This window comes from Panthera tigris, chromosome C2, assembly GCF_018350195.1.
Source record: "Panthera tigris isolate Pti1 chromosome C2, P.tigris_Pti1_mat1.1, whole genome shotgun sequence".
Classification (NCBI taxonomy): Eukaryota; Metazoa; Chordata; class Mammalia; order Carnivora; family Felidae; genus Panthera; species Panthera tigris.
In genome coordinates, this window is record NC_056668.1 from 156,139,363 (window position 1) to 156,151,454 (window position 12,092).

General features: G+C 40.0%; 1 protein-coding gene across 11 annotated transcripts in view; it reads left to right on the forward strand.

The window, feature by feature from the left end:
• The window catches only part of SNRK (SNF related kinase), a 59,153-nt gene that overhangs the window by 40,528 nt on the left and 6,533 nt on the right, over positions 1-12,092 (forward strand). For all 11 annotated transcript variants that reach the window (XM_042956978.1, XM_042956977.1, XM_042956981.1 and 8 more), the window contains 3 exons: positions 2,964-3,105; positions 7,946-8,158; positions 10,409-10,543. In XM_042956978.1, the coding sequence (XP_042812912.1) occupies positions 2,964-3,105; positions 7,946-8,158; positions 10,409-10,543 (490 nt within the window). The remainder of the gene's footprint in view (positions 1-2,963; positions 3,106-7,945; positions 8,159-10,408; positions 10,544-12,092) is intronic.

Sequence of the window (12,092 nt, forward strand, 5' to 3'; positions counted from 1 at the left end):
AGAGGAAGTGCGTTATTGCTACTATGCCCGTTGGACAGTGGAGAAACACGTTCAAATCACTTGGCTAAAGTCATACCACTTTGTGTTTATTTAGTGACTTTTTATCTCTTTCCTTTGGCCTTAGGATGGGAAAGTAAAATCATTCCAAGACAGTAGAATAAGAAGAGAAATTAAAAGTCTGGAAAATAAATAAATGGCATAAGCGGCCCCGTGAATAATCAGGTTGTCCCAGTGAGAGGGTCATTTGCCCTTTCTAAAACTTTGTCCCCCTGACCGCACTGCTGTTCTCGTCTAGTTTAGATCCTTTGCCTGATGTCACTTGGCTTTGCAGACTCCCAGGCATAGAATTATTTTTCCACATTTCTCAAATATTCAGCATCTGTACGTTCAGAAATTATTTGACCTCTGACCGGAAACAGTGGAAACGGTATATATATGTTATTTTTCTTCTTTTACTCTTCTAATCGTGCACCACTTCCTAGCAAGTGGAGTGTGTGAGTTTGCTTGGAGAAATGATCCTGCAGAGAACCTTTCCAAAGAATTGGACTTCCTTGTTACTGTTGAGGTTGATATTTAACAGAAAGTTTTCTTTAACCTGATAAGAACTTGGGGTAATTATTAGTTGATATTTATATTATTGCTTATGCTTTTAAAACATAAGCTTTGTGTAGTTGCACTGTCAGATATCATCTCCAATTTAGCATAGAGAAAAAGTAAAGAGCTAAAAAAACAAACTAGTTTATTCACAGTTGAAATACGAGATGGTAGAAGAAATAATGTAACCAGATTCATTTTATACAAATTGTTGTTTTGTAGGATTTATATGGAAAGACGAATTTAGTGTGTCTCAAATACATGTGTATTAATGGTTAGGGTTGGTTATAGTAGTAACCTCAGACATTGTCAGTATTTGAACAACAGAAGAAAGTTTTTATTTTAACTACCCTGATGTTTATTTTTATGCATTTTTATTGCGAGCCATTTAAAATCCCTTTCCCTTCTTCGGAGAAGAGATAGCCAAAAATAAAATAACACAAAATAAAATAAATGAACCAAAAAAAAAAAAATGTGGTGGGTTTCCCTCCTTGTGTAGTGAACATCATTGAAAAGGTGAGTTTACTTTATCGTGAGTTTCTAGAATATAACTGCTTTGTGAAATGAGGGAGGGGCACTGCGTTAAAGGAGAATAAATGTAACTGCCACTTGTTCACAGTAGTGGCTTGGGAGTTGGGGCAGGTGACCCCCCAAAGTAGCAGGTTCAGGTTGTTCAAAGAGGGTTTAAGTTAACCATCAACTAGGTAAATTTCCTTTGAAATTCCCACTAAGTTACAACTAGAATTGGGGTTGTAAATTCTTCTCACCAGAGGTTTAAAGAGCAGGTGCAGCTAGCCACCATTATGCAGATTGTTGGACTTTGCACGGCGATGGCCCTCTGCATTCCAAGATCAAGGTAAAGAAATGTGGGTCAGTGAGTGGAGCCAGCTTGCTGTCCTGGGGCGGTAGGTCACATAATTCATGCATCCTATAAGCAATGCCAGGCAGACCTCTTAGGGACACTGCAGAGCTTAAGGTTCAGACTGAATGCTCTTTAGGTCTCTTTCATTCTTACATATGTAATGTTTTAATTTTAGTAGATTTTTCCATCCGTTTCACTAATTTCCACTGAAGCATCCTTAGTAAAATTTATCGTATACATAAAAAAAAAGTCACAAGTGTTTATAATTTTGGGTTTCTGCCTTATTGCCTTCTTTGTTTAGTTTGGACCAAGGAAAAGATATTTTATTAACAAATTATAATTCTGCTGGAAAATAATATGGATCCTTCATTAGTTTGAGTGTTTAAGGTTAAGTGAAAATAGCAGTTGAGTATTAACAGATGTGGTGACAAAGTCCACGTGGCTTGCCTCTCCATTCTTTGTGGTGGCCTTTTTCTGGTAGAAAGCTTCTTGAATTCATCATCTCTTATTATATGAATGTTTACGTAGCATGTCTATACTTTAGTTTCTGGAATGAATGAATGATTTGTGCTATCCTTCCTAAATGGAGTCCTCCTGTTTTTCATTTGAAAAGCCATCATTTTTCCAACTGATTGGTGAGTTTGTTATTTAATGGCAAGAAGTGTAGGGGGTTATTTGTTATTGTGGGAGTTAATCTAATGCTACAGTTGGGAGGGTCCTCAGATGTCAGCTCGTCCAGACTTACAGTCAGTACAGGAATGTCTTATGTAGAATGTTAGACAGTTGCTCAGCCTTTGCTGAAATACTTACAGTGATGGAAAACCTACTATCTTTTCCAGCACTTTATTTAAGTAGCCTCCGCTGTTTTTAAGCCACAGTGTGGCTCCTGGTTACTTACATGTTCAGACCTAGCTCTGGCCTTGGAAATAATACATCACCTGTCTTTTTCTTTATTGACAACACAGAAATAGTTCTGTCCTCTGTGAATTTTAATTTTCTTAACTATAAAATGACTGTGACTGTGACTTAACATTATCTGGTTCTCTAACCAGGATCCAGGTGAAGAACAACTGAGATAATTGTGATATTAGGCAAGATCCGTTTCATGTCTCAGAGTATTAATAGTTTTTTCTCTGGTAAATAATGTCATGAGAAAAACAGCAGTCTGTTGTCCAGTGGTTTGGGAACCTTGATTGTTACTTTCCACTTGATGTTCTTGCCATTAACTAATGAATAAATGAATTAATTTGTTGAACATTTATTGACCATTCACCCTGTGGCTGAAGTGAATAGAAAAACAGTGAACAAGACGGATACCTTCCCTGCCTTATTGGGGCTTAAGTTTTCTTCCCCAAATGTTTGTTGTTGTTGTTGTTGTTATTGTTTTGAGATATAAACGCTTTTCACTATTCAAATAAAATAATGTTGTTAGTCTACTTTTGCTCTTCTTAGTGTTTTTGGTTTTCTAACTCGTCCAGTATTTAACAGTCTGTCTTTTAATTTGTAGATATTTGGAGTCTGGGAGTGATCCTTTTCATGTTGGTGTGTGGACAGCCACCCTTTCAAGAGGCCAATGACAGTGAGACATTGACCATGATCATGGATTGCAAATATACAGTACCATCCCATGTGTCCAAAGAGTGTAAAGAGTAAGTAGAAACAAACAAAAAAAGAATGTGGAAACTTAAGTACTCATATAAAAACCAGAAGTTTTATTTTATTCCACGTCAAGAAAATTTGAGGTGACTTCAGCACCTGAGCATCTGGGTTTCTTTTAATTTTCAAACTTGATATTTTGTTCTTGTTAAGTGTATTTGGGGGGTCAACCCAGAATATGACTTGAAATTTGATATTAGAGTACAAAATGTATTAGTCTGTTTCTTAAATATATTTGTTTTCTTGAAATCCATTGCATGCCTCTTCAGCCTCCAAGAATGGTAGTTACTCACTTGAAATGAAGATATTACCATGGGAACTACCTTTCCCTTTTTGCATCAGCAAAAAAGCAAGACCACCTGGAATTATTTTAAATTCCAGAGAAAACTTAAGGCATATCCCATCCTGAAATAGACCACCAACACACCATTTTGGTGTTACATAAGGTGTCCCGTGATTTTATTTACAACATGACTCTCCCCAGTCGACAGAAGAGCTCTGTTTTGGTTTATAGGACTGTGGGAAGCCAGCAAACAAAAGTACACTCAAGTTGACTCTTTGGAATTTAGAGTACTTTATACTTTATGATAAACGTAGTGACAAATATAAAAGAACTGTTAGAAGCCCAGTATTTCATTGACATTGTGTGTGTGTGTGTGTGTATTTTTTTAATGAGTGATATTTTTAAGTAAGTTCAGCTGAGATTGTAGCTACTGCTTAAAGGATTTTGCTGTAGTAGCAAAGAGTTTAGTTTTTCCCATCAGCGGGTAAGAAAATCTGATAGCTTGAGACATCTTTTCTCCAAGTGGAGCCCCATCTTAAGTTGTGAGGTGGATGGTTAAGAATTTACATATTCAAACTCTCTGGATTCAGATACTGGCTTCTCCAGCTACTAATGATGTGACAGTGGTAGAACCTGTTCTAGCCTAAGAAATAGAACAGTAGTAATATCTTAGAAGCCTTCTGTTTCTCCCTCCTAGAGGGATTATTTTTAGTAATCTTAGGACCATTCATTTTTCTGCTTTTTCCTATATCAGTTTTGCTCACTTGTGTTTTTTAAGGAGTTTGTCCATTTTATGTCAATTTTCAAATGTATTGGCCTTAAGTATTTATATTTTCTGATTATATTTGTAAAGTGTATAGATCAGTGGGGATGTTGCACGTTATCATTCCAATATTGATAGTTTTTGCCTTCTCTTGATAAGTCTTACCTGAAGTTTGTTCATTTTATTAGTCTTTTTCAAAGAACTGCCTTTTATCTTTATTAATTTGCTTGTATTTTTTGTTTTATGTTGTGAATTTTATCTGTATTATTTTCCTTCTACCTATTTCATGGGCTAATTCTTCCTCTTTTCTCTCCCCCCCCCCCCCCCCCCCCCATCTTATGTTGGATACTCAGCTCACAAATTTTCCTGTTCTAATGTCAGAGTTAAGGCTATATAAATTGCCTTCTGGCACCATTTTTCTGGCATCTTAACTAGTTTTGATTTATAGACCTGTTATTCAGTTCTGAGGATTTTCTAGTTTCAAATGGTTTATTTAACCTGTAAGTTTTTAGAGGGGAGTTCTACATTTCCAAGTGTATAGAGTTTTTGTAATTAGCTTTTTGTTCTTCATTTCTAACTTAATTGCATTGTAGTTCAAGAATATAGTCTATATAGTAACTAGTTTTTTGTTTGTTTCAAATTGTTGAGGCTTGCTTAATGCATAGCATGGAGTCAATTTTTGTAAAGGATCCTTTTGTTCTGGAAAACAATGTATATTTTCCAATTGTTGGGGTCAGTTCTATATACCTTAAGATCAAGCTTGTTAATTATGCCATTTAAATTACATACATCTTTTCTGAGTTTTTTGATTAATTACTTGATATATCACTTACTAAGATACTCTTCCACTGTGATGGTAGATTTATTGTTTTATTCTTGGAGGTCTGTCAGTTTCTTATTTGATTGTTTTAAGGCAGTGTTACCAGGTACCAATTGTTGTATCTTACCAGTGAATTGAACTTACATATCACTCCTTATCTCTAATGATGCTTTTTGCCTTAAAGTCAATCTGTGTTATCTAGTTTTAGCTAGCCAAACCTGTCATCTTTGGTTAGCATTTATGTATGCTATATAGTTTTCCATTATTTTCCTTTAAATAAACCTTTTATCATCTTCGTTTTAAGTACATCTTTTTTTTTTTTTAACAGCTGGGAGCTGTTTTCGGAGCCATCTAAGCATTCTTGTCTTTTAATCAGAGAGTTTCCCATTCATATTTATTGTGTTCACTGAAAGGTATAGATGTATTTATCTTCTTTTTATATGCTTCATATTTGTCCTCCTTTTCTCTCTTTCTTTTTTTTTTTTTTTTTTTTTTTCTTTTTGTCTGTTCTTTGGGATTGATGGAAGTTTTTCTTTTTCGCCTTATTTGGCTCTCTCCCTTCAACTAGCTTGGAAGTTATAGTCTGTTTTAACACACACATACATGTTTGTATACTTAATTTAATAAAATTGAAAGTTAATCCTTATGTTTATTCTCTTCCCAAACAACCCAAAATCCTTAGAATACTTTATCATTCAATATTTCAGTAACCTATTTTTTTTAACTCCACAAATTAGACAGTATTATTATATGTAGTAAAAAATTGTTTAGAATTACCCAGATGTTTCATAAGAACTTTGTATATCCTTCTACTTGGGATCACATTCTTCTGCCAAAATTATACCCTTTAGAATTTCTTTGATGAGCATTTGTTGGTGATCAGCTTTCTCAGTTTTTCATTGAAGATAGCTTTATGTTACATGTGATCTTTCTCAGGTTATTGAAGATGTTATTCTGCACCTTCTGATATGTCTTGTTGCTATTGGGAAGTTAGCTGTTCAACCTTCTGTTGTTCTTGCATGGGTGATTTGTCTCTTCTCAGGCTGCTTTGAGAGCTTCTGTTCATTCTGCTTAGGATGTGTTGGGCTTCCTGGATCAGGATTTGTTTTCTTCCATGAATTTGGAAAATCCTTAACCATTATATTTTCAAATACAGTTTCTTGCCCATTCCCTCATTCCCTTCTGGAACTTGGGTTAGATGTACATTAGGTATTTTCACTCTTGTCCCCCATGTCTTTTAACCTTCGTATTTTCTACCTCTTAGTCCACCAATGCAGGGTTATTTCTTTGGCTCTGTCTTTGAATTCTAATTCTCTTTATGTCTAATTTTTAAAAATTGTCCATTGCTTTTTTTTTTTTAATGTTTAATTATTTTGAGAGAGAGAGAGAGAGCAGAGGAGGGGCAGAGGGAGAGAATCCCAAGCAGGCTCCACACTGTCCGTGCAGAGCCTAATGCGGGGCTTGATTTCAGGAACCATGAGATCATGACCTGAGCTGACATCAAGAGTAGGCTTAACCTACTAAGCCACCCAGGCCCCTCCACCCACCTTTTTTTTTTTTTTTTTTTTTTTTTTAAGTGTTTTTGTATTTTTGACAGAGAGGGAGACACAGAATCCAAAGCAGGTGCCAGGCTCTGAGCTGTCAGCACAGAGCCTGACATGGGGCTGAACCCATGAACTGTGAGATCATGATCTGAGCCAAAGTCATGCACTCAACCGACTGAGCCATCCAGACGCCCCAAGGCTTCTCCATGTCTTTTTTTTTTTTTTTTTTTGATGTTTGTTTATTTTTGAGAGAGAGAGAGAGGGACAAAGTGTGAGCTGGGGAGGGGCAGAGAGAGAGGGAGATACAGAATCTGGTAGGCTTCTGCATGTCTTAAGCATATTCAACACAGTTACGGTCTATGTCTGAAAAATTCAGTATTTGAAGACTGCATTCTGATTTTGCTGTTGTGTGTTTTTTTGTTCCTGCTACAGGTGCTTGTTTCTTTTATATTTTTTGACTGTGAGGTTGTATTCTTTGTAATATGTGGGGAGTTCTTTCGGTTCCATTGCTACAGAGAGGGTTTGCATTTCCTTCTTGTAGGAGCCCAGCAGCACCTCCAGCTTAAAACCACTTTAAATTAACTTCTTCCCTGTGTGTTCCACGCACATATTATTAATTTGGACCACAAACATGTGGCATGTTTGAGGAGCCGCCTGTGGCTAGCAATTCTTAGATTTCCATGCCCGACCTCCACAGCCAGTGTCGAGGCAGGCAGGTTTCCTGCCTGATATCTTAGCAGTAGATTTGTTTCTCATTTCTCAACAGAAGCTGGGATCCCAGCTCCTTACGAGGGCTCTAGTTGTGCCCCCTGCCTTCAGTAGGCCCTACACATTATATTCTGTTTTATGCACTCACTGTAGCCTTCAAACCCGAAGCAGAAGCAGTCAGGTCAAAGGCTAGCTTTGTCATTCACCTCCTAAGACTCCTGCTTTGACTCCATTTTTACCTGAGTACCCCTTCCTTCCGTCTTGATGTACGTGTGCATTTACTATTTTGCCAGCACGGGGCATTTTAAACAAGATGCATGTGGCATTTAGGGTCATTCATTTTTCCGGAAGCAGATGTTGGCTCGTGCACTCTATCCTGTGTGTCATTGCTGATCATCGTAGCTGGTTCTGGTATGTCGCTAAGCCACAGTTAATCAAGGACAGATGTTGATACCTAGAGTTACTTGTAGATGATGGGAGGCTGTTCGGCTTGTCAGTATATCCGGCAATTGTGTTTTTCTATTTATTAATCTGATGACGCTGAATTTTCTTTATTCCCATCTGCCACACCACCACCACCACCACCACCACCACCGGTGAACCTAATGGAATTGATGGTCTAAATGTAGGGAACAATTCCGATGAATAAAATAATCCACCATTACTAATCCCTTCCAACAGTTTGCTCTAACAATGAACTTACCTTCCTTTCCAGCCTGATCACACGGATGCTACAGAGAGATCCCAAGAGAAGGGCCTCCTTGGAAGAGATTGAGAATCATCCTTGGCTTCAAGGAGTGGACCCTTCGCCAGCCACAAAGTATAACATCCCCCTTGTGTCATACAAAAACCTCTCGGAGGAGGAACACAACAGCATCATTCAGCGCATGGTGCTCGGGGACATAGCGGACCGAGACGCCATTGTGGAGTATGTCGGCACTCGTGCGCATGGGGCCATGGGTTTAGGATTCGTGGAATGGGCTCTCCTCTTGACTTGCCAGGGCTTGTGGCCACCATAATGGGTAGAGTTCCCAGCCGGCGGGGGTTATGTCATTTATCTCTAGAGTTCCTGGCCCCGGTGCCTGTCTCATGGGTTTTGTTGTTTTATTGTTTTTATTTTTGTACTAGTGAACGAGTAAGCCGTCGCTCGGCGTCAGCAAGTAATGTGGCCTCTCTCGCTTCCTACGGGGGGGATTGGAGTAGCCTCTTGTGCATCCCAGTGCACGTCTTACCACAGCAGTATCCTCTTTGTTGCCGTGTCTCCTGCTGGTCCCACAGTGGGCAGGGAGAATGGGGCAGACCACAGCCTCTAAATCAGGGCTTGTCTTATGGGGCCAGTCACACATTGTTGTAAGTAACATTTTAGTGGGCCACCGCCGCGCCTGGTGGCTTGGGTATCGTCACTGGCTGCATCGTGCTGTGATACTTTCTGGCCCTTCAGAGCCGCAGCAACCTGGAACCCACAAGATACAGAGTTGTTAATTAAATCCCTTAAAACCAAAGCTAGGTCTTAATAACCTAAGAAATGTGGAATTAGGGATAATATAAAGATGCTGTTGCTTTGTTTTAGCAATGATTGGTTCCTATAAGAGGTCCTGTCTAGAAAATTATGAAGTATTTCCACAAATGAACAATCAAAAGTTGGTTAACCTGTTGAATGAAACAGGTATAATGGAAAGAGGACATATTCTGGGGGGCAAAAAACCCAAAACAAAACAAAAAAGACCAGGTTCAAAATTTTGGTGTAAATACACATTTCTACAGATAGCCAGCTGCATTATGAGTTTTCAGAGATTGATCCAAAGCTACTTAATGACCTAAATGAACAGGAAGAGCGGGACACTTGCTACTTCTGCCAAGGACATTCGATTTAGGAATGTGTAGAAAGTGATTTTTCATTTTGAGTGGATAGAAGGCTCTTTGTATCTGGCTGAACTGGCTTAATGTTCTTAGCTTAAATAAATACATGCAGTGGTATCATTTAGAACGATTTGTAATTCCTGCAAATTCAGTGAGAAATCTGAAGGGAAGGACAGTCTCACTGGGTCAGGTGACCCTGTTTTCCTGTCCACTAGTGCGCACGTGCATGGTGAAAGGGAGGCCCAAGGCTCCCCCAGGCTGGTCTCAGGTCTCGCCTGTGGCCCACGTCTCCTCCTGAGCATGACTTCTCAACTCAAAGACACGTGTTTTGGTTCCCCGAACACAGGCCAGTGTCCTTATCTGGTACTCCGCTTAGGAAACCACTCTAAGAAGTCGTTCTGAGCCCTGAATTGCATCAGGGGGCTCTTCAGAGTGGCCCCTCAGCCCGCCCAGCCCCTTAGCTGTGACCCTTCCCCCCGCAACCCCATTCATTTTGTGAAAAGCAGTCGCTGTATTGCTTCTTTCCTGAGTGTTCATTGTGTATTTTCTACTATGGAAAGTTTCTGAAAAGTACAGTTACGTATTTCTGGGCCCGGTAGACCATTTTTCGCGCACTCGTGCAGTTCCCAGGCCAGGCCGGCTGCAGGAGAGCGGGTGGCCGTGTGCCCTGTGCGTGTGCCGTGACAGCCCCTGGCCGCACGGTGCGTGCCCAGACTAGGTGCTCCAAGCGCTCTTTTGAAGTGGATGAATGAGTACGTTGATTTTATTCAAAGAGGAGGCTAATGACGTGCTCTCAGATACATTAACAATTCATTAGTGTGTAAAATGCCAATAAATGCAAAGAGTGTAAAAAGAAAAACTTTTCCTAATTTTTCTGATTGATATCAGTGTCTCATAACGCACTGCCATTTCCTACTCTGATGGGAGCACGTGAGCCAGTTTAGTGAAAACAAACACTTTGACACACACATTACATTTTTGGATAACGCATACATTCTTGGAAAGCTTCGCTACCTTTTTTATGTGTGGAAAACTGACACCCAGCTCGGCAGCTATCAGCATTTTTTATTTTTCTTACAAATTGAACATTTTTATGGAGTCATTTTTTAGAATTTCAGGAGTGATCTAAATAATGACTTGCTTGGGTTTTTTTTTTCCTCTTGTCTGTGTTTTTTCATAATTTTAAAGATTCCAGGGCATTGGATTTCATTTGCTTGTACCTAAAAAAAAAAAAAAAAAAAAAAAAAAAATCAGTTCTGCTTGTAAAAAAGCAAACCCTCTGACGTGGCTTGTGTCTGTTCCCCCTTCTTTTCCTCAGAGCCCTGGAAACCAACAGGTACAACCACATCACGGCCACATACTTCCTGCTTGCTGAAAGGATCCTGAGGGAGAAACAAGAGAAAGAAATACAAACCAGATCTGCAAGCCCTAGCAATATCAAGGCCCAGTTTAGGTGAGAAAAAAAAATCCTCCCTGATTTTAGTAAGTTTAATGTTTTGAAATAGTGAACCCCTTTTTCAAAAATGCTTCCTAATCACTCTTTGGGGCAAGAGAATATAAACAGGGGTGGCAGCCTCATGGGAGAGGCCGTGCATGGGCTCTCCGCGTGTAGGGGTCCTGTCCCTTCGTCACCAAGGACACCTTCCCTCCTGCGTTCAGGGGAGACTGGCTGTGGCTGCTGGCCTGGCCAGGAAAACACGTTTGGAGAAGCAGCTGAGTGTGTGTCAACTATTTTCCATTAAACTCTTCCAGATATGATATGTATTAATGTGTTATTTTCTTTAATTTTTCATTCCAGGAACAAGGCCATACTTTCCCTCAGTTTCTTTTTTTTTTTTTTTTTAACGTTTTTATTTATTTTTGAGACAGAGAGAGACAGAGCATGAATGGGGGAGGGGCAGAGAGAGAGGGAGACACAGAATCGGAAGCAGGCTCCAGGCTCTGAGCTGTCGGCACAGAGCCCGAAGCGGGGCTTGAACTCACGGACCGCGAGATCGTGACCTGAGCCGAAGTTGGCCGCTTAACCGGCTGAGCCACCCAGGCGCCCCTCCCTCAGTTTTTTTAAATAATTTTTAAGAACATCCAGGGCATTTCTGTGCCATTGTGTTAGCTCAGGATTTCAGTGATTACACACATCAGCTAGTTGATTTATTGGCTGCCTGACCTTGGGAGGTCACTTAACCTCTTTCTGACTGGGAGTGACAATGGGAGTGATAATACTGTCTGCCTCCTGAACTGGGCTGCTCTGTGTGCTGTCCCTGTTATGAGTGTTTTACCACCACCGTTGTCAAAGTCGTGAGTGTGCTTTCCATCTTCTCCTCCTCCCCCCTCCCACCCCCTCTTTCCCACTTTGCTTTTTCTTCTGCCATATTAGCTTTCTATTTAAAATCAAAGCATGGAGAGGGTTCCTTTTTGACATCACCACTCTGAAAGTTATATATAATTTATCTTTCCCTCTTCAGATGAAGTAATCCGTGGAAGTGTAGTGATTCAAAAAGAGAAGGATGCTCCCAATTCTGAATAATTCTCTACTCTTACATCCACATAGGAATATGTATGTATGTGTGAATATTAAGTAGTAATTATTATTTAAAATAGGCAGAAAGCCATTGGAGTTACATTACGTGCTGTCAGCTTGCCGTGTGTAGGCTGTTACTTGGGATGGGGCGACAGAGAAGAGAGACGAAAATGTTCCTGGGTGGCCAAAGAATAAAGATTTAGAAATCTAGAACTGGAAAGTGGTCTTTGTAACTTCATTTATATCCTGGATGGAGTCTTCTGTAATAAAGCCTAGGCATGCTGTGTGGTATCTGCTTGGAAGAGGACTGGGCCCCGGGGGCTGGGGGCTCTTGGGCGTGAGACCAGCCAGGACCATGACTTTGAGTGGTGAGGTCAACCTACTCCCGGGCTGAGGCCCCTGATGGGAAAGAGCAGGGTCACCACACATCGGGCCACCGAGTCTGGAATCACCCCAGCCTTGGAGAATGGAATGTTTGGATTTG